General features: G+C 38.3%; 1 protein-coding gene across 21 annotated transcripts in view; it reads right to left on the reverse strand.

The window, feature by feature from the left end:
- Cdc42bpa (CDC42 binding protein kinase alpha) overlaps window positions 1–22,035 on the reverse strand; it is a 206,671-nt gene that overhangs the window by 26,874 nt on the left and 157,762 nt on the right. For 6 of the 21 annotated variants that reach the window (XM_036201790.1, XM_036201799.1, XM_036201797.1 and 3 more), the window contains 9 exons: window positions 21,395–21,471; window positions 20,419–20,466; window positions 17,072–17,110; window positions 10,041–10,145; window positions 6,272–6,355; window positions 4,065–4,170; window positions 2,868–3,004; window positions 2,142–2,281; window positions 927–1,008 (listed from right to left, as the gene is read on the reverse strand). In XM_036201790.1, coding sequence (XP_036057683.1) covers window positions 927–1,008; window positions 2,142–2,281; window positions 2,868–3,004; window positions 4,065–4,170; window positions 6,272–6,355; window positions 10,041–10,145; window positions 17,072–17,110; window positions 20,419–20,466; window positions 21,395–21,471 — 818 coding nt within the window. The remainder of the gene's footprint in view (window positions 1–926; window positions 1,009–2,141; window positions 2,282–2,867; window positions 3,005–4,064; window positions 4,171–6,271; window positions 6,356–10,040; window positions 10,146–17,071; window positions 17,111–20,418; window positions 20,467–21,394; window positions 21,472–22,035) is intronic. The other 15 variants (XM_036201809.1, XM_036201798.1, XM_036201812.1 and 12 more) reach the window with 8 other exon arrangements.

Genomic DNA, 22,035 nt, shown 5'->3' on the forward strand with positions numbered 1-22,035 from the left:
ACAGACACACACACACACACACACACACTGAGAGAGAGAGAGAGAGAGAGAGAGAGAGAGAGAGAGAGAGAGAGAGAGAGAGAACGAGAACATGAATAAAAAGAGAACAGACACTGGCCAGCTGACAGCCAGCATCAAAGCCACAGATGTGAGAACAACATTATTTTGGATATTCCTGCTCCAATTAAGCTGGATGTAGCCACAGGAGGAACATCTGTCAATGCTGTAGAACAGTGGGAAATGAATACTTCTACTATAGTTTTGGAGTATTTGTTATAAAGGAAGAGACAACTGAAACACAATTTTAAAAATGAGAGTTTTACAGAGACAAATGTTTTTGTTTTAACTTGAGAAATCTCATGTAGTAATATTTACTTGAAGATTGAACTGGGACTCAAAAATATTATAGAACGTGAAGCATTCTTTAGAAGCATATTTATGCATTCTACAAGTCTAAGCACAATTTTGTATTCATGTAAATATTGGATGGTATGGACACATAAATGAGTACTAGGTCTGGATCTTGTCCTAGTAACTTTATGATTTATACAGAGTAGCAAAACATACTCTTTAAAAACAGGTAACTAGGTGCTGGCTTTGTGGATAAAACACTTGCTGCACAGACGCCAGGGTCGGAGTTAGATCCCCAGAACCCAGGTAAGAGTCAGGAAGGTGTGTCTGATAGTCCAATGCTCTGGAGGGAGAGACGGGGGTCGCTGGAGCAAGCTGGCTAGCTAGACTAGCTAAAGCAGGGAGCTGCAGGTTCAGTGGGACTGTCTCAGTAAGTAAAGAAGAGAGCAATCGAGGAAGGTCTCTGACACCAATCACTGGCCTTCACATGCATGTGCAAACACATATGCCCATCACACACAATATACACACAAAACCTCAAAGTAATAAAGTGCTCAAGGCACACACAGACTTACTCTAAATATACAGGGAATATCTTTTCGACTTGCGTGAATAACATCAGAAGCCAAGACTGAACTTACAGAAAATTCTTCATCTCTAAAATAAAAGTTAAACATTTAGGGTTATTTCATGTTGCCATATGTGTGTGGTTTTGCTTGTGCACTCAAATAACAAATATGAAGCAATCCTCAAAGCGCAAGTGTATAAACATCCAAGCTCAATTTAAAACGAAACAAAACACCAGATTTCCCACATAGTGACTGATAGCACTCAAGGTAATGATCAGGACACGGCGGCTGACTCATGCAGACACACAAGGCCAAGAAGCACAAAGGCAGAAGGACTTTGGGTAGTTTCCAGAGTCCCCAGTGGACTCTTGCCTGCCACAGTGCATCTCAAGTGCAGCTCCTCTGACACTGTGTCTTCAGCACTGCCACAGACCGACTCCTCTGTCCTGGATCGCTGTCACCAGGGCCATCACGCCCCTTGTCTGAAAGTCCCGACACTGGCTTATCTTCATTTGAACAGACAGTTTTGCTGCTGTTCATGTTCTCCTTAACCACATGGGCCAAGGCTAGCCTCCCATCTTTTCAGTCCATCAGCAGGTCTGCCAAATCTCATTGCTGATATTCCCTGTACCAGTTCCTCATATTTTACCGTGTTTCAGACACCAATAGCTGGAAATGTGCATTCTGAGCAATGGGTGTGTCTGAATTAGAGACATGCATGGGATCCATCAATCAGGAGCAATGGCTGAAGCTGTAGGAGAAAATAAAATCCCCCGGGACAGTGCCTGGAGCTCTAAGAAATGGGGAAGAGGTGCTCGAGGGGCGTGTGAAGAGTCTGGACGATGGAGCTGGAGGAACAGCTTCTTAACTGTTGTTGGCTGCTTTAGTATGTCGTTGGGGGCTAGTGTGAGACACTGTCCCTTGACTTTCATGGAACCACTGCACTATCAGCGTGTATTGAGGACTCTTTCACTATATAACCTTTAAACTGGTCTTTTAGAGGCAAACTTTTATAGCTCCACACACTCAACACATAAACCAACTTGCCCAACCACCCCTAGCTCCCTACTTACCTAGTATGTCACAGTAGCCGGAAGGCTAAATCTGAAAACTGACCCCAAATTCAGTTATTTAATGTAAAGCATAGTAACATAAGGAAAGATCATAAAGTTCACTTCCTATGCTGAGATGACACATACATCTTCATCCCTCGGGGCTTACCTCATGTCAATCACTTGGCTGATGACAGAGCTGGGTTGAGATGTCTTTCCCTCCGCAATATCGTAGAGAAATAGTTTGAAGTCACAGACCACAGCCAGGGCTCTCTGCCACCCTTTCTTCACTCCCGCTGGCTTAGGGATCTTAGTTTTGTTTCAGTCAGACAGACAGACAGGCAGACAGACAGACAGAACTCCAGTGAGAATGACGGCGAGAGCCTCTGGCTCGTGTGAACTGCAGGGGACACCCACAGGCTGTGCTTTCAGTTGGTAAGGTGGCAAGTGGGACATGGTGCCATCAGTTGGGGACAGTGGGAACACGCTCTTCGGAGCCTGGAACATCTCAGTCTGACACCTCACTAAAGTACAATTTACTCTGGCCTTGTAGAAGTGGCACAAAGAGTGCTCTGGTTATAAGATGAGACCGACACTCAGCTCCCATGTAGCTGTCCCTGGGATGGTGGTAAGCGTAGGTCTCGGTATTTTCTAACTTACGCCTCAACTGCACTTTACCTCTCAGGCAAGACCAGAGAGGCCTAAGGTTCTGCTATGATAATTTCGACATTTGTAAATCTCAAGATACAGAGAGTACAGAAAACTCTGTGATATTTTAGAATTTATTTCCAAATAATAATTATGGCTCTGGATAAAATATTATTTAAATGACTTTGATTCATTAACTTTTCTGTCAAGTGCTGTGCTTACTGAGTGACTAAACAGAGGTACTCACCCTGACATGGCCCTCATACGCTGTCCCCACTCCCTTCTGTGGGTCTAGACCAAGGGGACCCTTGGTCTGCTCAGGAGGAACCGGACAAGCGGCCGGGGCTCTGTTCACACACGTTATATGACACGAGAACCCACACGCTTTGGGAGGGGAAAGGAAATAATTTAGGTAAAATTCATTTTAACAACAACAACAAAATTCACTGGGCACTGATTGCATCTGTGGTGCTAGTTAGATGAATACTTATTTTCTCCTTTATTTTAAACAACTGTTTTATCACCAGGGAAACAGATCCAGTCACTTGTAAGTCAGAAGTTCATTGAGAAGTAGTAAAAGTTTTTTACTATTTATATTATTATTCTCTTTAATATTAGTGATCAACCTGAGAAGCAAATGGGTAAAAGACAGAACAAAAAACAAATAAACAAAAAGCCCAACCTTGTAAACAACATGGCTGACTTAAATTTATAATCCCTACCAAAGTACTCTCTGGAGGTTTTTTTCTAGCTCTTCCTCTTGCAACTTCTTATCAGCCCCAAATTCTCTTGCAAGAGTTACTAATGAACATTCAGCTATCTGATGTCTATCAGCAATGCTGAATTAACCTGTGTGCATGTACATGTGTTTGCATGTGTGGGAGTACATGTTCACATGTGTGAGGATGTGCAGTCCAAGGCTAAGGTCTAGCATCTTCCTCCATCTGTCACACCTCACTTCATTTCTGAGGCCAGGTCTCTCACTGAACCTGGACCTTGACATTCCAGCAGTCCAGCATGCTAGCACCCTCAAAGATCTCCTGTTTCTAGCTCCTGAGGGCTGGGATTACAGGTGGGCACCCTGGCATTTGTGCTGGAGACCAAACTCTGGTCCTGATGCCCGTATGCTAAGTCCTTTATTCACTAAGCTATTCCCAGGCTCTCTGTCTGGCAACTTTGATCGACTGTTTGAAAACAAGTGTTTCCATGACTATAAAGGCATAAAGAAACGTTTGGAGTTGTAATCTCCACGCGCTCACTAGCAGATAGGACAAAAGTCAACTTTATGGAGCGTTTCCTATCATCTCTGTTATAACCACTTGCTCAGTCACAGAGGTGGCGGCAACAGTGACGGCATTCAAACCCATCTGTTTGCTTAGAGCCCATAACCACGTGGCACCAGTCCCCAGCCAAGGAGCTGTGCCTTCCTTCCTGCTGTTCTTACCTTCACAGGAACAGCCCTGTCTTATCAAGCCGACCATCAAGGAGGTGCACTGGTGGCACTTTGTAGGGGCAGTGAAAGACTTCACGAAGAACTGATGAGTCTTGCGCTGCAAAATAATTGACGGAAGAGTTAATCCTCCCACAACTTACCGCATGTCCACGTGGACCTGCAGGCACTTCTCACGCACCAGACAAACCTCACGCCCACTGCACGCCTCGTACTTTCCGAGTTTTCTGGATATAACTTTTAGTGTTGGATTGCTTTTGCTCTGTCAGTGACTTCTTTTACAATGCTGGCTCTTTTATTCTAGTCTTCATTGGTCATCTTTCACTTGAACTGACTGAAATGAGAGACTCTCGCATCGCTAAGTCAGTCTGATCTTGCATTTCTTAGAGTTTACATTTCTGAAACACCCCTTTAATTTCAGCGTTGTCTTGAATTCTTTCATTCCAAGTCTTCCTTTCTCTCACATCTTTAAAAATACTACTATTTTTATTAATATTTGGGGGGCCAGGGTGCATGTGTAGGTGCTACAGGACTGTGGAAGCCAGAGGACAACTTTCAAAGGTCAGTTCTTTCCTTGCACCTGGCTGAGACCGCACTTCCTGCTGTTTCTGTTGCTGCACTGTGGACTCCAGGCTAGCAGGCCCTTGAGCTTCCAGAAGAGCCTCCAGTCTGTCCTTCTGTCTGCCCTAAAGTTCCAGATGCACACCACAGCACCCTGGGGCCTGTGTCTCTTCACACAGGCTCCAGGGAGAGATCCGGGCTGTCAGGCTGCACAGCCAGCGCCTCCAACAGGGGCAGCAGCTCCCGCCTCTTGATTTCTATGCTTTCCCATCTCCAAGTGGTTATTTAAGTTCCTACCATTTAAATAAGTTCATCTCTTTGGAAACTAAACATTCTGAGCAAGTTTTAAGTGTTTTCTTGCATCCTTTACTGAAGCTTTTCATCTCTAGTTTGAAGAAATTTTAGGTCATTATTTCTTTAAAAACATGCTTTTATTTGTGTTTCTGTGTTACTGTGTATGCCAAGTGTGCAAAGGTGCCCTTGAAGTCAGAAAGGGCATCAGACCCCCAGAGCTGGAGTTACAGGCAGTTGTGAGCTATCTGATGTGGGCGCTGAGAATGGAACTCTGGTCCTCTGGAGAACAGCAAATGCTCTTAACCACAGAGCTATCATTCTGGACCCTCTCTATTTCTTTAATTCTACCTCTCTCCTATTGAAAGTCATATTATATTAAGTAAATGTTGACACCATTCCTGTCATGTATCTTAACTTGCAGATTTTTCATCTCATTTTCGAACAAACTTGTTTTTCTACTATATCTGTTCTTAAGGCCCTTTATGGATTTCAGGAATTATATTCTTTTGTCAAATTCTTCTAGATTATTTTTTCTTACCACTGCTTTATCCTGTCTCACATTACCCATTTCTGTAAGGATATTTACTATGTTTATTTTAAATTCATATTCTTCTGGTCTCATTATGTAATGGTATGTGGTTATTCTTTTTTGGCAGACTTTTTTTTGGGGGGGGGTGTTTCAAAACAGTGTTTTTTTGTATAGACCTGGCTGTCCTAGAACTTGCTTTGTAGGCTGGCCTCAAACTAAGAGATTCACCCGCCTCTGCCTCCCAAGTGCTGGGATTAAAGGTGTGCACCACCACCACTGCCCAGCTCTTTTCATACTTTTAAAAATTAATTTCAGATCCACTGACCTCATTCATTTGTAACATATTAACAGTTTATGTTCTGGGGAGGAAGATCATTGACTGACCTTCCAGTCTCTAGAATTTCTCTGCATAGGCTTAGACAAGGAGCTAAGTCTTCATGTCTTGCCATATACAATGCCTTAGTCATAGTGGGATGGAAAGGAGAGATCCACTTTTACTGTTTGCTGAGCACTGCTCTTGTTTTTGATTAAACTCAGACTCATTCTGACGAGGGGCTTCAACTTAATGCTTTTATCAGGTGACATAATAAGGCTTCCTCTAGTAGGCTTGGAAACACAAAATTTAAGAATTAAATACACTATACACTCCTCCCAACATTCAGAATGGTATTTACATTCATTATCGAATTTATTTTCTTCCCAAGTTTTTTATTTTATAGCTATGAGGAAGTCAGTAACAAAACTCACAGCAAATATCCAAAGTAGAAGAAATCCACTCTCATGTTTTGGAACACACTATGCTTACAGCAAATACTACCTTAGGTGGGAAGGCAGCCGAGGCAGGGCATCCCTTTTTCCTTAAGGTCGGCGTGTGAGCTGGAAGTGGAGCACAGTCTGCAATCTGAATCCCGGGCAGAAGAGGAAATGAGTGTCGTGAAAAACTCACTTTATTTAAAAAACAACTAGAAAAAGCCCAGAGTAAACAAGCCAACCAACATGTCAACAATGCTAAGGAAACACTGCCTCAGCTTCCTGAGGCTCCAGTTTCTACAGAACTATACTTCAAATCTGAGCTCAAGATATTTATAAATGAATTATTTTTCTCAATTACAATAATTTCAATTTGGAAATTTAAAAAGAAGTAAGTTAGAACATAAAATCCACAGAGAAAACAAAATCATAGCATGTAACTTACACAAAATGAAGATATTTTCACATTCATTCAAATTTGTCACATTAAAAGTAACCGAATATTTAGCAAGACTTATGATTTGAATATTTAGAAGATTAGTTTTTAAACAACTTTTTACTGTATGTGAGTCTGTGTGTGTGTGTGTGTGTGTGTGTGTGTGTGTGTACACGTATGCATGATGTATATGTGTAAGTTAGATGAACGTGTACATGTGGGGTCAGAGAACACTTTAAGTCGTTTCTCTCCTTCTAACTTTATGTGGCCTCAGAGGTTTGCCCAGCAGATGCAGAACTTGCTGAGATATCTCACCAGTCCTAGAAGATTCTTTTTAACTACTTGAGTCCCATATTTAGAATATATATATGGAATATAATTACATAGATTTGAATATATGGAGATAAGTGGGATTTTTACACAGAAATTAAATTTAAATAAAATAGTTAAAATTATTCAATATTATTGGAATTATGAATTTAATTCAAGTTTAGTTATAAACTATATCTTTACTGTAAGTAAAATAAAATCTATTTTATTAAGTATTGTGTTTCTTTAAATAAAAAGAACCAGTGACTTTACTGGACGTTATTGTTGGGGAGGAGAGCACATGGCTTAATTAGCAAAGTAAAAAACACAAAACAAAACACAAAACAAGAAAAAGACAGTGACTTCTTTTTAGGATGCTAAGCAAGTACATGGAACAAGTTGAGCCTGTATAAAGTCTCAGCGTGCTAAAATATTAAGAGAAAGTTGGGAAGTCTTCTGCTTCTAACCATAACCTCTAAAACCAATCCTATATAAACTGTAACCTTGATATGTAAATTGACTGAATGTGTCAGTTCTTTTTGTAAATTGTGAGTTTATATTCAATTTAAATTTTATTTACTCTTGAATATCTTGAAAAAATAGAGCCCAACCTCTAATTTAACATTTGAGATGATAAAATAAAAGATAAAAGAGGAACACTGAAAAAACCCTATGCAAAAGACAATCAAACAACGGCAAACAAAACTATCACAAGAGTTCTCCAGAAAGTCCTGGGGAAGTTATTAAAACTGAAGACTCAAGCAGAGGTGCTGGAGAAAAGATCAACAGCATCTAATAAAAACTGCATTCAACTGGACCTCACTCACACAGCAACACACGGTTCAGGGCACCAGAACAAATCAAAAGGCAACAGGGAACACAGTGGAGGCAACAAACTCCACTGAAGAAGGAAAAGAAGCAACTACTGTGCATCGCACGCTTAGAGGTGGAAATGCCCGCTACCAGGAAGATGTCAGTTTCCTCTTGTAAATCTATGAAGTCAATGCAATTCTAATACAAAGACTCAATGGAATTTGACACACTAACACTAAAAGTAGCATGCAAAACTGAAGGGTCGAGAAGAAAAAGAACATGGTGGCTATGAGTGGCACCCCAAACTGTTTTAGAACTACTGTAGTGACCAAGAAATGTGGAGTCAGTGCAAGAATAAGCAAAAGGGGGCTGGAGAGATGGCTCAGAGGTTAAGAGCACTAGCTGTTCTTCCAGAGGTCCTGAGTTCAATTCCCAGCACCCACATGGTGGCTCACAACCATCTGAAATGAGATCTGGCTCCCTCTTCTGGCATGTAGATGTACATGCAGACAGAACAAGGTATACATAATAAATAAATCTTAAAAAAAAAAAAAAAACAACCCACTGCAATTAAAAACAAAAAATAAGCAAAAGGACAGAAAAGCCCACAACAGACCCACCCATCAAAGAAGAGATACTACTGCAAAGGAGTGAATGAAATACAGGGACTCAGCTGTTAACTGGGAAGAAAATACTGGAATCCCATTTCCTACTCCACATAGCAATGAATTTTGGTTTGATTAAAGTCTTAAATACATAAAAGCAGTAATTTAAAATTTTAGAAGATAACATGGAAGAAAAATAATATTTTCATAAGAAAAACTACTTTTAAAACCACAAAAATAAACGTCATACAGGAAAAGACTGATAAGCCGGCTAAGAGTTTTGAAAAACAGAAAGTTAACACAAAACTTAAAAATTATCCTCAGGCTGGAAGAAAATGCTTGCAAGCAATATGCCCAGCAAAGAACTCATATCTAGACTTAACAAGAACATTAAACAAAACAACAGGAAAATTAATAGAACAAATGAACAAAAGACATCAACAGGCAAAATATTAATAGTCAATGAACATATAAAAAGATGCTAAATACAATTAGAAGAGAGAAACCCAAGTTAATACGAAAATGGTAAATTCACACACCATCCAACTGGTAAAAGTTAGTATCTGATTGTACCAAGGGATGGTAGGAATGTGGGGAAATGGGGAGCTCTCATATGCTACCAGGGGGAATAAAAATGGATCCAAGCACTGTGGAAAACATTTGAGAAGATCTAGTTAAAGTTTAAAGTATATATAACATACAACTAGTTTGCACCCAAACTGCCCATCTGCACAAGCAAAAACACTAAGATCCCTCCAGGACTAATTTTAGCAAGAAAGGGCTGGAAGCAATGTAAGTATCCCACAACAGAATAACCATACATGGCAGTGCATTTCATTACAGCAGTTATTGTTACCATTGTTTTGCAAAGCTCTAAATCACAGTTGGTTGCTAAAAACAAACAAAACAAAAAAATGGAAAGAAATGTGTTCCAGATCCAGGGCAATCCACAGAGATGCCACCATTTGCTCTTCCTGGGGGTGACTGATGAGACCATTACCCAACACCTTCGGCTTAAAGCTTATAAAGCAGATATAAAGAAGGAATTAAATGCACATTCTTCCAACTAGAATGTCAAATGGTCTTTGGGGAGAAAACTGACCAATGGGCTGCTTAAAGTAACTGACCGATATGAATTATTAACATAACATTAAAAAGCAGGATTTAGTTGAGTGAGTACCCATGGCTGATTGAGCAGTTAGAATAAACTACCCAGCCTCCACAGTTGTCCAGTTGTTACAGTATAACAACTGCATTTTAGAGCTGTTTATGATGCAATTAATTAGTTAGATCATGGCTTATTAAACTGATTAGAAGAATTAAACATATGAATCAAGAATGGCAGTTTCAATGCCATGTGCTTAGTTTGTATCTAGTAATGCCAACAATTCCATAAATTTTGAATGTAATGTTTACACAAGCATAACTCTACATACTTCTCTAACTGTCTTTAGCTATCTACCTACCGACCTACCCACCTATTTTTGTCTATTTCAGGTGAATGTGAGTGGTAACTTTCTATCTCTCTCTGTATTATCAAAATGTAATGACGTCTAATGAACTGTAACTTATTACACAATGTACTTCATTAGACAGACTTCACTTCAACTCTTCAGTTCCCTTTCCTGAACACACATGTACAGTTGAGGAGCAATGCTGCTCCAGGGAGGCACCTTAACTGGCTCAGCTTCACTAGATGTGGAAGGAGATGTGGACCTTGACTGAACGGAAAACTTGATGCTCGGGTTCCGTATATAAGTGCTGTCAACAGGACCAGTCTAGGAAAAGAAGTCAGAAACAAAACACAACAAAAACAACCCAAGAAATCATGTTTTAACAACACGTAACTCTTAAGGCATGGTCATGACAACAATTCTTGAGGAGGATTGAAAAAAAAAAACAAAAAAAAAAAACACCGCAAGTTTGAATATTTACATTAGGGATGACATTATGCAAAAGCATGAGTTTTACTACAAACAAGCATTTTGTTAAATATGGAGATCTGCTATAATTTGGCAACTGTATGGGAGTTATAGGCATGTAGTGGCAAACATTCTATGGGTACAGGGTACAGGCAAGCATTCAAACAGTTCTTAAGCAGTGAACCACAGCTCCAGCCCCACGATTGCTGTTCACCTCTTACCATGAGCACTGGCTTCCACTGCGTATCACTGTACTCCATGTAAAACTTGCATTTCACACATAAAAATACCCATAGATGTGAAATAAAATGAGTACTTCAGAGATATATGTTGTAGATTAGACAATTAAATTTAGTCCTTTACCAGGTATGAAAAGGATGTAACATGAGTTTTGTGCTTGTCCCTAACGTCAATCTTTATTTACAGCAGTGGAAACACTATAATCAGATGCACCCTTTCAAACTAAGTGCTCTTAGAAACTGAAAATGTTGTGTGTTAAAAGTTAGCATGAAACATACTTTAGATAATCTGCTCAGTGTGGTAATTTTCAAAATTAGTAGGATTGAGTTTAAAGAAGATGATTAGGACAGACTGGGTAATTTGTTTTGAATATAGTATATTTAAAAGAATAATGTTCTAACAAAAAGACCAACTATTTTCTCTTAAGATGGTCACTCCTGGGGAGAGGATACAAGGACAGACAACACCACCCTATAAACAGCAACTGATGAAAGATTTACAGACATGAAAACATGTATTAACGCTACTGACTAGAACACTGATTAAAATACTAAGGACCCTCCTATGTGAAACTAAGTGAACAAATAAAACCTCTTAAAACTCTGGGTTGAATGGTAAGTGCTCAGGAAAAGAGATCAGAAACAGCTTCCCAGACTAACTTTCCAGCTCCCATTTTCATGCTGATCAGGGCTCTGGGCATGTGATTTCTATGTCTAAGTACACAAATAATCTTCTCAATTTGGGGTATTTTCTCATGTACAGTTAGATTAGAATACTGTGGTGGATAGTTTAAAAAGTCAACTTGCTAAAATTTAGAGTCACCAGGGATGAGAGCCTCAATGAGAAATTATCTAGATCAGGTTAGCCCATGGGCATATTAGTGAGAGATCCGTTTGATTGTTAACTGATGTAGGAGGACTCAGCCCATTGTGGGCAGCACTATACCCTAGGAAGGGTGTCCGGGACTATGTACTGCAGAAATATAAGCTAGATGACAGCAAGCGGCATCATGAGTGCATTATTTCTCTCTGATCTTGACGATGGATGTGGTGTGACCAACTTTGTGACTTCAATGAAACAATGGATGAGAATTGTGAACCAACTAAATCCTTTCTTATATTTCTTTTGATCAGTTTTTGTTGTTGTTGTTGTTGTTGTTTGTTTTTATAGTCACAAACCAGAAATGAAACCAGAACAAATACTGTTCTGGAGCTGTGATATGTCGCTCATATAGAACAGTCAACTTTTGCTCAATATGGAGAATTGTTATAATCTGGAAACTTTGCAAGAATTTCAGAACAGTAGTGGCAAACACCAGGAGCAGCCCTCTATGGGGACCCAGAAAGGCCTCTTAGGGTGGTGGGCACAGGCCACCATTCAAACAGCAAAGTAAGGGTTTGGGGAGAATAACTAACACAGTTACTAATTAACTTAAGTCTTTCATTCTTAGATTTTAAAAACTGGAACTAGAGGGACGCTCCATATGTATGTGCGGCAAAAATGATTCCATAAATTGGTTTGCTTTTAGAAGTTGCAAGTTAGGCCCGACTCCCACATTCTTCGCTGCACACCTGGGCCTCTATGTTCTACCTCTATGTTCATACCAGTATGTATGTGAGCAAACAGAAGTTTCTATCACGGAACTGGCAGCCTATTAAGCACATTCCATGTCTCGGGGATCAAACCAGATCAGACGCTGAAATATTTATCAGCATGTTTTGTGATCCCATGACGACATGAAATGGGAGTGAGATGCTAGAGAAAGAAAATGATCCATTATCAGTTAATTTGTGGTTGCTTACTCAAATAACCCTCGAGCCCTTTAATATAAATCTCTTTGTTCTTCTGAAGAATCCTTGCCATGTATTAATTTGTCTTTTCCTATTATCAGTTTTCACTGATTAGTGACAATGAAAGAGAACAAAAATGAGAAGATTCAAATGGTTTTATTAGCTGCTTTAAGTAAACCCTAGTTATACTGAGAACACCATTATATTTTAGAAAGATAAACCAGCATTAATTATAATAAATAGAACAACAAAAATCACTCTCCGTGCTTTCTAGAGCTGTATGCTCTTAAACTAAGAATCTCACTTAGAATCAGATGAATTTCCTTTTTAGAGAGACTAAGTAGCTGTACCACAGTGATAGTCCCAAGTGACAGTTTCTAGGAATACTAAAGTCAGCTACATCACTTACAAAAATGTTCTGGTTTTTGAAAAACTGAAGTTTAAAAATTACCACTTCACATTTCTAAGTGTGGTCCTCATAAAAACAAGGAACAAAGATTAATAAAAATGAAAAAAACTCATGGCAAAAAGAATTTATTCGAACATCAAAATTAAAAAAAGTTTCAGGTTACTAAAAGCAGAGAGCTCGGGGAAGAGACTACACTGTCATATCATTTCTGGATTGTGGCCAATATGAATATGATCTCAAATGCAGTTTAGCAGGACAAATGAAAAAAAGTGTGTCACAAAGTCTCTTCATCAGAGTTTTAATTATCACCAATAGGACAGTGTTTTTCAAAATGTTGATATTTTAACTATAATTAAATCCTAATCCTTACTATGTATTTGTAATTAATGGTTTATTCTTACCATTAAAAGCATTTAACTTAATTAAAATTTCAGGATATTCATTAAATTTGCTAAAATTAAAACTGCCTAAGATTAATGTTAAAATTAGTTGACAAACACACACACACACACACACACACACACACACACACACACACACACGCAAATAGCTAACATTTTTATTCATGCACTCTAAAACTTAGAAAAAAATGTAATCATTATTACTGCATTTAGCCTATGGACACTATTGAATATATTCAAGCACTAAGTCTAAGTAGTTAATTGAGTTACTAATATAGCAAAGCTAAAAAATATGATATACATAAAAAGCAGAGCTATGTCAATTTAATAGTTATCTTAATGGTTATAAAAATGATTAAATAGGTGAATAGTAAAAAGCAAAATATAATATTAATGGATGGCCTATTCTGGTATTGTTCAAGGAAGACTTTGGAAGCAAATTTTAATTTAACAGTGTAAAAAATTCACTCAATACTTTTAAATTACAATCCCCTGAGAAAGAATTTTTTTCTTTTTTTTTAAGGACAGGGTTTCTCTGTGTAGTTTTGAAGCCTGTCCTGGATCGTGCTCTGTAGACCAGGCTGGCCTTGAACTCACAGAGATCCACCTGGCTCTGGCTCTGCCTCCCGAGTGCTGGATTAAAGGCATGTGCCACTGTTACCTGGTGAGAAAGGGTATTTTTATGAAAATACCTTTTTCTATTTCTGTTAACTCATTTTCTGTAAGTAAACATATTTTGATGAATTATTCTGACGAGTAGGAGGAATTAAGAGACATTTACTATATACTGTCATTTTTGTTTATGTTCTACTAGTTCATATATGTGTGTGTATAAAAAAGCTGAATATTGTGATTTTTGTTCACAATGCACGACAGTGTCATGCAAAAAGTCTTTAATGGTTCCTGAATCTATTAAGGTTTTTCTAGCAAATTATCCTCACAATATATTTTTTAAAGCAGAATAATAAAAGAAAAGCATTTTTCTTTCCAGGACCCAGGCAACTGTCAGACTTTTAGGTGACCAAGAATACCTCAGATACACAGCATGTGTTTCCAGCAAACACTAATGAAGACAATTCCTCTTGAATGCGCTCACTGGTGCCTTCAACACCTGAAAAGGTCAGGGTCGCACAAGCAGCAGCAGCAGCTGCATTCTTGTCTGCAGCAGCAGCAGCTGCATTCTTGTCTGCAGCAGCAGCAGCTGCATTCTTGTCTGCAGCAGCAGCAGCTGCATTCTTGTCTGCAGCAGCAGCAGCTGCATTCTTGTCTGCAGCAGCAGCAGCTGCATTCTTGTCTGCAGCTTGTTTACAGTAAAGAGACTGAGAGTTGACAGAGGTGACAAGCAACAGTTTACTGAAGAACAGCTTGCACCTGATATATTGCTTGCGTCGTGAACGATAATTTGAAATAAAAAATACTTTTTAAAATCAAATTTGATTTCAATTAGAAGCATTCTTGAAATAAAGAATCTAATGTCTTGTATTCAGAACACTTAAACCTTCGAACTTTTAGTGAAACAGTTCTCTGTTAACAAACCTCTAGTACTATACAAATATCATTTCATTGGAAAACAGTAAATATAGTACTGTATTATCCTGTAGCTAATCACAACAAGTTTCTAAGGATTATGTCCTCAAGTATAATCTTACTAGTTACAAATAATGTAGCTTATTTGTCTTTATGGATATTTCTCTTAAAGCTATTTTCAGTATACTGAGTTGAATATTGATTCTAGAGAATTACACTCTAGGAAAAGTAACAGGGAATTAAGCTATATATGGCTTAATATATATATCTGCTCCAAATTCTAAAGGAAAAATCTGAAATGAGACACTCTGTGCCTTTCGGTATTAAAAGAATTAGATGGAACTTCTCCAGTCATTTGTATCCACACATTAACAATTCTACTTATAACAATTTTCCTTATAGTGTGCTTAATTAAATACCACTTATATAGAAGTTTAAGTCTTCAACCTGAAAATGAGGTCTAATAGCATAGAAATGGCCAACATTATTTAGGATGCTTACTTATTTCTGTGGTATTTCAAGGGTAAGAATATTTTAAGTTTACAAAAGCACTTAAAACTATCTGAAAACACAGTATAGATATGAAATCATATGCCAAGGTTAGATTCAAGGGCATTATTAGGAATGGTAACTATCTGTGTCCTGCTGAAACAATGCTACACCCATGTCCCAGAGACTCCTTTGAGTATGCCACCAAAATGTTCCTATTTAACTACTAATTTGCGATTCCCCAATTATATCAACCATGTGCTTTACAAACACAGTACTTTGCAAATTAAGAAAAACAAAAACCAAAAAACAAGTCAGATACTAAGCCAAGGAAGAACCGAAGGAAGCTGGGAAAGGAGATAATCAAGACTGTTGTACTGGCAGTTAAAAAAAAAAGTAGGTAATTCTCACAGGTTCTGGTTCTCAGTGGCTTATTTAGATGCTGTAGTAAAAAGATATAGGATTAGGAGTAAGAGCCTACTCCTAGATAGTTCTCTAGTAGTCATTTCCCTCAATATTTCTTACTTCCTAGTCAACAAAATGTTGTAGGTGGCCAAATCTCCCAGGGTACGTGGCTAACCAAGCAGATATAACTAATACATAATAAAATCAATAATAAAAGAAAACCTTTCTGAAGTATAACCTTATTAAGAACAAGCCTTCATAAATTTATTCAGTTGACTGGCTGATAATTCAAATCTAGTACAAATGGACAGACAAATGATAGTCTTCCCATTACAAAATAGTTATCATATATTAAGACTAATTTGATAAATCCAAATATCCAGTGGCTTAACTCTATAACTTTCGAAACAAGCCAGACGTCTGTAGAGCCAGCACTGTTTTACAGACCTCCAGCTAACAGGCCAGCTGAGCTGAGCCAGTGAATGCAACACTGACAGCTGTAATGCTTATTCTCTACTAAACAGTCACCCAGTGAGCTGTAATGCCACTGTTACTCAGGTTCATGGGACAACCTTCATCAGTCAGAAAGAATACAGACTCAGTGGCCACCCTACTACCTCCCAGGTTCACCACAAACCAAGAAGTACTTCATCTCAAACTTGCCCTGTCTAGGAACGTGGGAATAAAGGTGCTTGCTCACCAAGAAGTTGACAAACCAAAGTGAAAAGGTTGTATCTCACGTGAATGTCCTTTAGTGTCACTGAACACAGTACGTGAAAATCTAGCTAAATAGTACTGGATACCTACTGCATCTCTGTGATGTGTGTGATGGGTGCTGGGGCAGAGGCTGGCTTATAAAACCCTGAGACCTTTCCACATAGGCATATCAGAATATGTAGGATAGGGGAAGTGGATGAACACTTTAAGTCAAGAAGCAATGTTTTCAGAGTTAATAATGCACAGAAAGAATCTTTTAAAGCTTGAAATTATCTTAGAATATATATAACTCATTATGAACATTATTTTCCTAAATCGATACTATGTAAGATATTTAGGGAATCTGACATTCATTAAATGAACACACCTACCTCACAATTTCTCCAGAACTGATCTATACAAAATCTAGTCAATGAGGTCTACAAATTGCCTCAGATTACACACACACACACACACACACACACACACACACACACACAAATCAGATTCTCTCTGAAAACTCATTTACCTTGCATTTGAATACTTTAAAAAGCATACTTTAAAAGGTATCTCACTATTTTAGTGGCTTAGTTGTATAAATTTACATGAAGGACATTCCTAAGCTCTGCGGCCAAAGCCAAAATGGAAGGGAAAGAGAAACACAGGAGGAGAGGCGTGGTAGCAAGAGCGGCAGCACATGCATGCAGTGGTGAAATGACACACGGCACAGGGCACACAGCACATGCTCAGGGCTCTGCAGCCAAAGGCAAAGAACAGGAGCCAGGTGGAAGGCACTGGGCAGCACACAGTGTCAGAGTCTCTTACACGTCTGCCTTTGTTAGCTGGAGTACAGGACGGGGAGCGCTTCAACAGAGAGAGAACACCACGTTACACATATTTACAGGGAAGGAGGGTCAGGCCCCCGCATCAACACACAGCATACAGACAAATGCACAGAGCCATTGTTTGGACACGTTCAAGTACAAACATATTCAGGAAAGACTGGAGGATAAAAACAGTAAGGAAACAACTGCTCAGATGTGGTCTGAGACTGAGGAGGTTTTCATTGGCACACACATTGTGATCCACAGGGCAACATTCCATCAAGGAAGTGGACAATTCCAAGAATAACTACAGATCTATTGTTATTGTTCACTGTAAAATACTTATTTGAGCCCTAGTTAACCCCCCACACACAAATCACCCACAAAATATATAATGAAGCAGCTTTGCTTTATACATTTATCTGCCAACTCCCTACTCTTTCAAAGCTGACTAAAATGTTAAGAGCTAAATTAGGAGTCATCAGTAATGACAATATATAAAACAAAAACGTAGTTCTACGCTGTCCATGCCACTACATCTTTACCCTGAGATAGGCTGTGAGAGAATGTAAAGCAGACTGGGTGAGGATGATGGTGAAATCAGGACATCAGTGGAGGGAGGAACCGAGACCGAGATGGCTACTCTGGAGCATCTCAGTAAGGTTCTGTACGAGACTACAGTCATGCCTAAACCCTGCCTGCTCGAATAACCTATCCCTCCTGATTGCCAGAGTAGGAGGAATAGACAAAACAAGCTCAGGAAAAAGCACGAATGGGAGAATGCTTCTGTGTCGTTCTAAATAGTGAAATGACAGTTTTAATAGGAGAAGAGCAGAAGGTCAATTTGGAGGAGAGGACCCATGAGCAGGAAAAGTGAGAACCGTGAAGGTAACCATGGGCCTGTGTGTGGTCAAGATGGATGATATGTAGACACAACACCAAATGAAACTTGCAATTGAGCTTAACACAAACTGTTCTTCTCCTAAACATGCAAGCTGAGCTGCAATTAGGGTTAGTTCTTCAATGTTCTCTTCTATAGTGATAACAAAAGATAAAGGGGATGACTGGAAGGACAGGATGTGGGGTTTGTTAAACACCAGAACCTTCTTAACACAGGGAAGTCACGCACTATAAACATGATGCATAATATAACCAGATTTAGGATAAAGAATAATATAGATTCAATTATTCCTTAAAAGTCTAAATGCCTAACATGGGAGCTACCGAACTTGGCTTTTATAGTATCTTGGATGTGGAACATGAACATACCAAACATTTAATGCTACCACTGAAACATAATTTTATTTGATTTTTAGTGATAAAAATGAATGAATGGCTAACATTGAAAAACATGGTCACAGTTATGAACAATAAACAAAAGAAACAAGAGGGTTATATTATAAAGTGTAAATTAAGAATAGGAATTTTTTTAATGTGACCTTAGTGCTAGCCCCTCCTCGACAATTCCAAAGAAGGCACTGTGATTCATGCTCTTAGCAAGAGGAGAGCTCAGGAATGAAGGTGGAGGGGAAGCACCAAAGTGAAGCCACACTGGCAGACAGGAAATGAAGCTAAAGAGCAGACAAAGAGAGGAGAACCAACCTAGCGAGGAGACGCCCTAAGATTCTTGAAGGCTTTATAAGATTCCTTTAAATATTCAAACACTTTATGAGCACAGCACTGTAGCATAACTATCTGTCAGATGGTCAAATGCAGGCATTGAAAGGCTAGGTAATTTCCTACAAACTCCATGCTAGAAAGTGGACTGGCCAGCTAAGAGCTTTATCAGAAAAAATAACAGAAGGACAGAAGGAACAGCAGCATCGTGCCTTGGAAAAATCAGAACATGAAGCAAAGACTCAGCAGCTTCTGGACTCAGCTCCTTTTCACTGTGTACTGGGAATCATTCTTCCGCACTATTATAGAACTCAGCTCTACATTCACAATGAGCTTATGCTGTGTACAGTGGCTGAAGAACCAGAAGGGAAAAAAGGCTGGGAAATGGCCATGACATGGGGGCACTGTCATTACATCCAGAGGAGCAACCTCAGAGTGCTCCTGAGAGCAAGAGCCTGGCAGAGGGGACTCTTAACAGGTATCTATGGAAAAGAGTTCATTCGTCTGCTGAAACACACACTGTTCTTAGGTTTACCTTCCAAGTGTTTATGGGAAAGAAAAGGATGGAGGCAAGCATTTGTAAAGAAAACGTGAAAACAGTTTATTAGTAAAAAGAACTCTGTAATTTACTAAACTTTTTCCTCATTCTTTCTAATGTGAATACCACATTGTTTTAACATACCAAACAGCAGACTGCAACACGTAATGTCACGTTTTTAAAGACAATTATCTTTCAATTATATTATAGAATCACCCAGCATAATTTATTGTTTTAGAAACAACAACAAAAATTTCCATTTAGGAAGGAAACAGGTTTTGGTATATTTCCAAACATACCAAAAAGTCTGTTGTTCAGTAATTTGAAAAAAATTAGATCAAGATTTTTTTTCAGTAGAAAATTATGCTGAAATAATCTTCTGAATATAATACTGTACTTTAACAAAATATTAAGAATAAAACATTTAATGAATTTACCCTCAATTAAAAATACTTGTTACATTATTTGCATTTAAATTCTTTTATATTTTAATTTCTGGAAAGTGCTCATGTTCAACAGGATATCAAAATTCTATGTCAAGGATTACTGAGTCATCTAATGTGAAACAGAAAATGTATATGACAGGCAGTGTAGGTAGAAAGTGAATATATCACATTTACTACAAAGTTCTAAATTATTAAATCTACAGAATTAATTCAGACAGAATATGCTAGTGCATCTAACTGGTGGGGTATATAGTGCACATGTTAATTTGAAATCACTTTCCACATTAGAAGAGAAATTTGTCTGCATTAAAATTTGATTATAGTCTCACTGTGTTATGACAAAACTGTAAGAATTTCACTTTTTCAATGTCACTTTTCTGATTTCTCTACCAGAGATTTATTTTAAACCAACACAGGAACAGCAAGATGTCAAAAAGAAAAGGAGAAAGTAAAACAGAAACCATGAAAACCAAAAATGAACAATTCTTACAAACAGTGACAGCATTTAAGTAAGCATGCTCGTCGCTCTGGCAAAGACTGGAAACACAGACTCGCCAAAGGAAAAGGGTTTCTTATGTACCTCATTTAATACTGATAAACTATTATATTTCAGATAAGAATGAAGCATTTAGCTCACATAAATTTCCAAGTGACATTTCTAAAACTGCATTACTAGGCAAATTCTTCAAATCAATTCACTGATCTTTTTTACTGAAGGATGCATTGGTTTGAAAATTAAAGACTTACGTCATCCAAAAAATCAATCAGTGAGGATGAGGAAGAAGAAAAGGAATCCTATTAAACGAATTCAGCAATAAAAAAATAGAAAATATGGATGAAGCAATTTAATACAAACAAATAATAAATTAAAATTTTGTAAAACAATTGAAAGGCAAATGACATTTGTTCAAATAAATAAATGAGAAAAGTAGTCACTGTTGTCAAGGATCCTAGGGTTACTTTTCAAAGGATGAGTCTTCCTTCCCCAAAGGGATGAAATTCAGCTACTGTACCCAAAGTAATAAAATGAAAGCTCCCGGCAAACCACTGATTATTCAATTAACAGTACACTTCTGAAAATAACAACTGAAATAGGTTATCAGAATCTCTGCTTCTAAATATTCCTGCTGGAACATAAGCGATCTGAGAGGGAGCTCTGTCCACTGTGGTCACGGCTGTATTTCCAGCACTTAGAGAGCACAGCACAGAGATTCTGGATTTCTAACTGCTAAACAAGGTGATAACCAATAAGTTACATTTTCTGGCATAAGACACACTTTGATATTATATTGGCTTTTTTCAGAATGTTTAAATAATAAAGACTGACAAAGAGCTACGCAACCACTATTTCAGAGTACATCTAACAAGAGTGTAGGTTAACACTTCTATCAAAAAGTAGTATCCTTAGCATACTTCTTAAAAAGGAACTGACCAGGAACGAGAGAGCCAGCAGTGAGCTACTGTGAGCGCTCCTGCTTCCTCTGCTTCTTATGGGGCTGAACCTGCTTTTAGGTCTATTAACAGCTTTAGGTTTCAGACTGTCTGAGATGTTTTTATTATATACAAGTGTGGTCATACTTTCCATAAGAATGCAGACACATTCCTCCCTTACATGTTTCTATTCACTTATTTATATGATTCTAGGTTCTCTTATGTAAGTCAATTTTAGACGGCAGAGTGAACTGTTTTAAGTAGACCAGAGGAATTCAGAGCAGTCACTTACTTCAAATTGATCCAGAGCATCGGTAGGCGTATTCAAAAATGCCAAGAAAGAATGCTGTGAGTCTTGGTGCTCTATACCTAGAAGACAGCAGCGACTATTTTTAAAGTAGAGCAATTAAAACTCATTTTCATGGGTGACCTTTCCTGTCTCAATCTAGTCAAGCATTTAAAAATAAAACCACTGTGTCAAGGTTTATTGTATTAACTTCACACAGTTAGAAAAGAACAAAATCCATTAGTGCTCCCTAGACTCAACAGTTAAGTTGGACTAGAATCCAGGATAGTCCTGAGTCAATAGTACAGTGATTCTCAACCTGTGAGTCACGACCCACTCAGAGTCTAATGACCCTTTCTCAGGGGTGCATATCAGATATTTACATTATGATTCATAACAGTAGCAAAATTACAGTTATGAAGTAGCAATGGAATAATTTTAAGCTGGGAGTTACCACAACATGTGGAACCGTGTTAAAGGGTTGCAGCGTTAGGAAGATTGAGAACCACTGATCTAGTACATCATAACAAAATAAAATAAAAATTGTTTAGGCAATTTGGGAAAAAATAACTAGAAGCTTGTCCTTCTAAACTCATTTACCACCCAAACAAGGTTCCTCTTTTGAAATACTTTAAAAATAATCTTTT

Source organism: Onychomys torridus, chromosome 11 (genome assembly GCF_903995425.1).
Source record: "Onychomys torridus chromosome 11, mOncTor1.1, whole genome shotgun sequence".
In the NCBI taxonomy this organism is placed as follows: domain Eukaryota; kingdom Metazoa; phylum Chordata; class Mammalia; order Rodentia; family Cricetidae; genus Onychomys; species Onychomys torridus.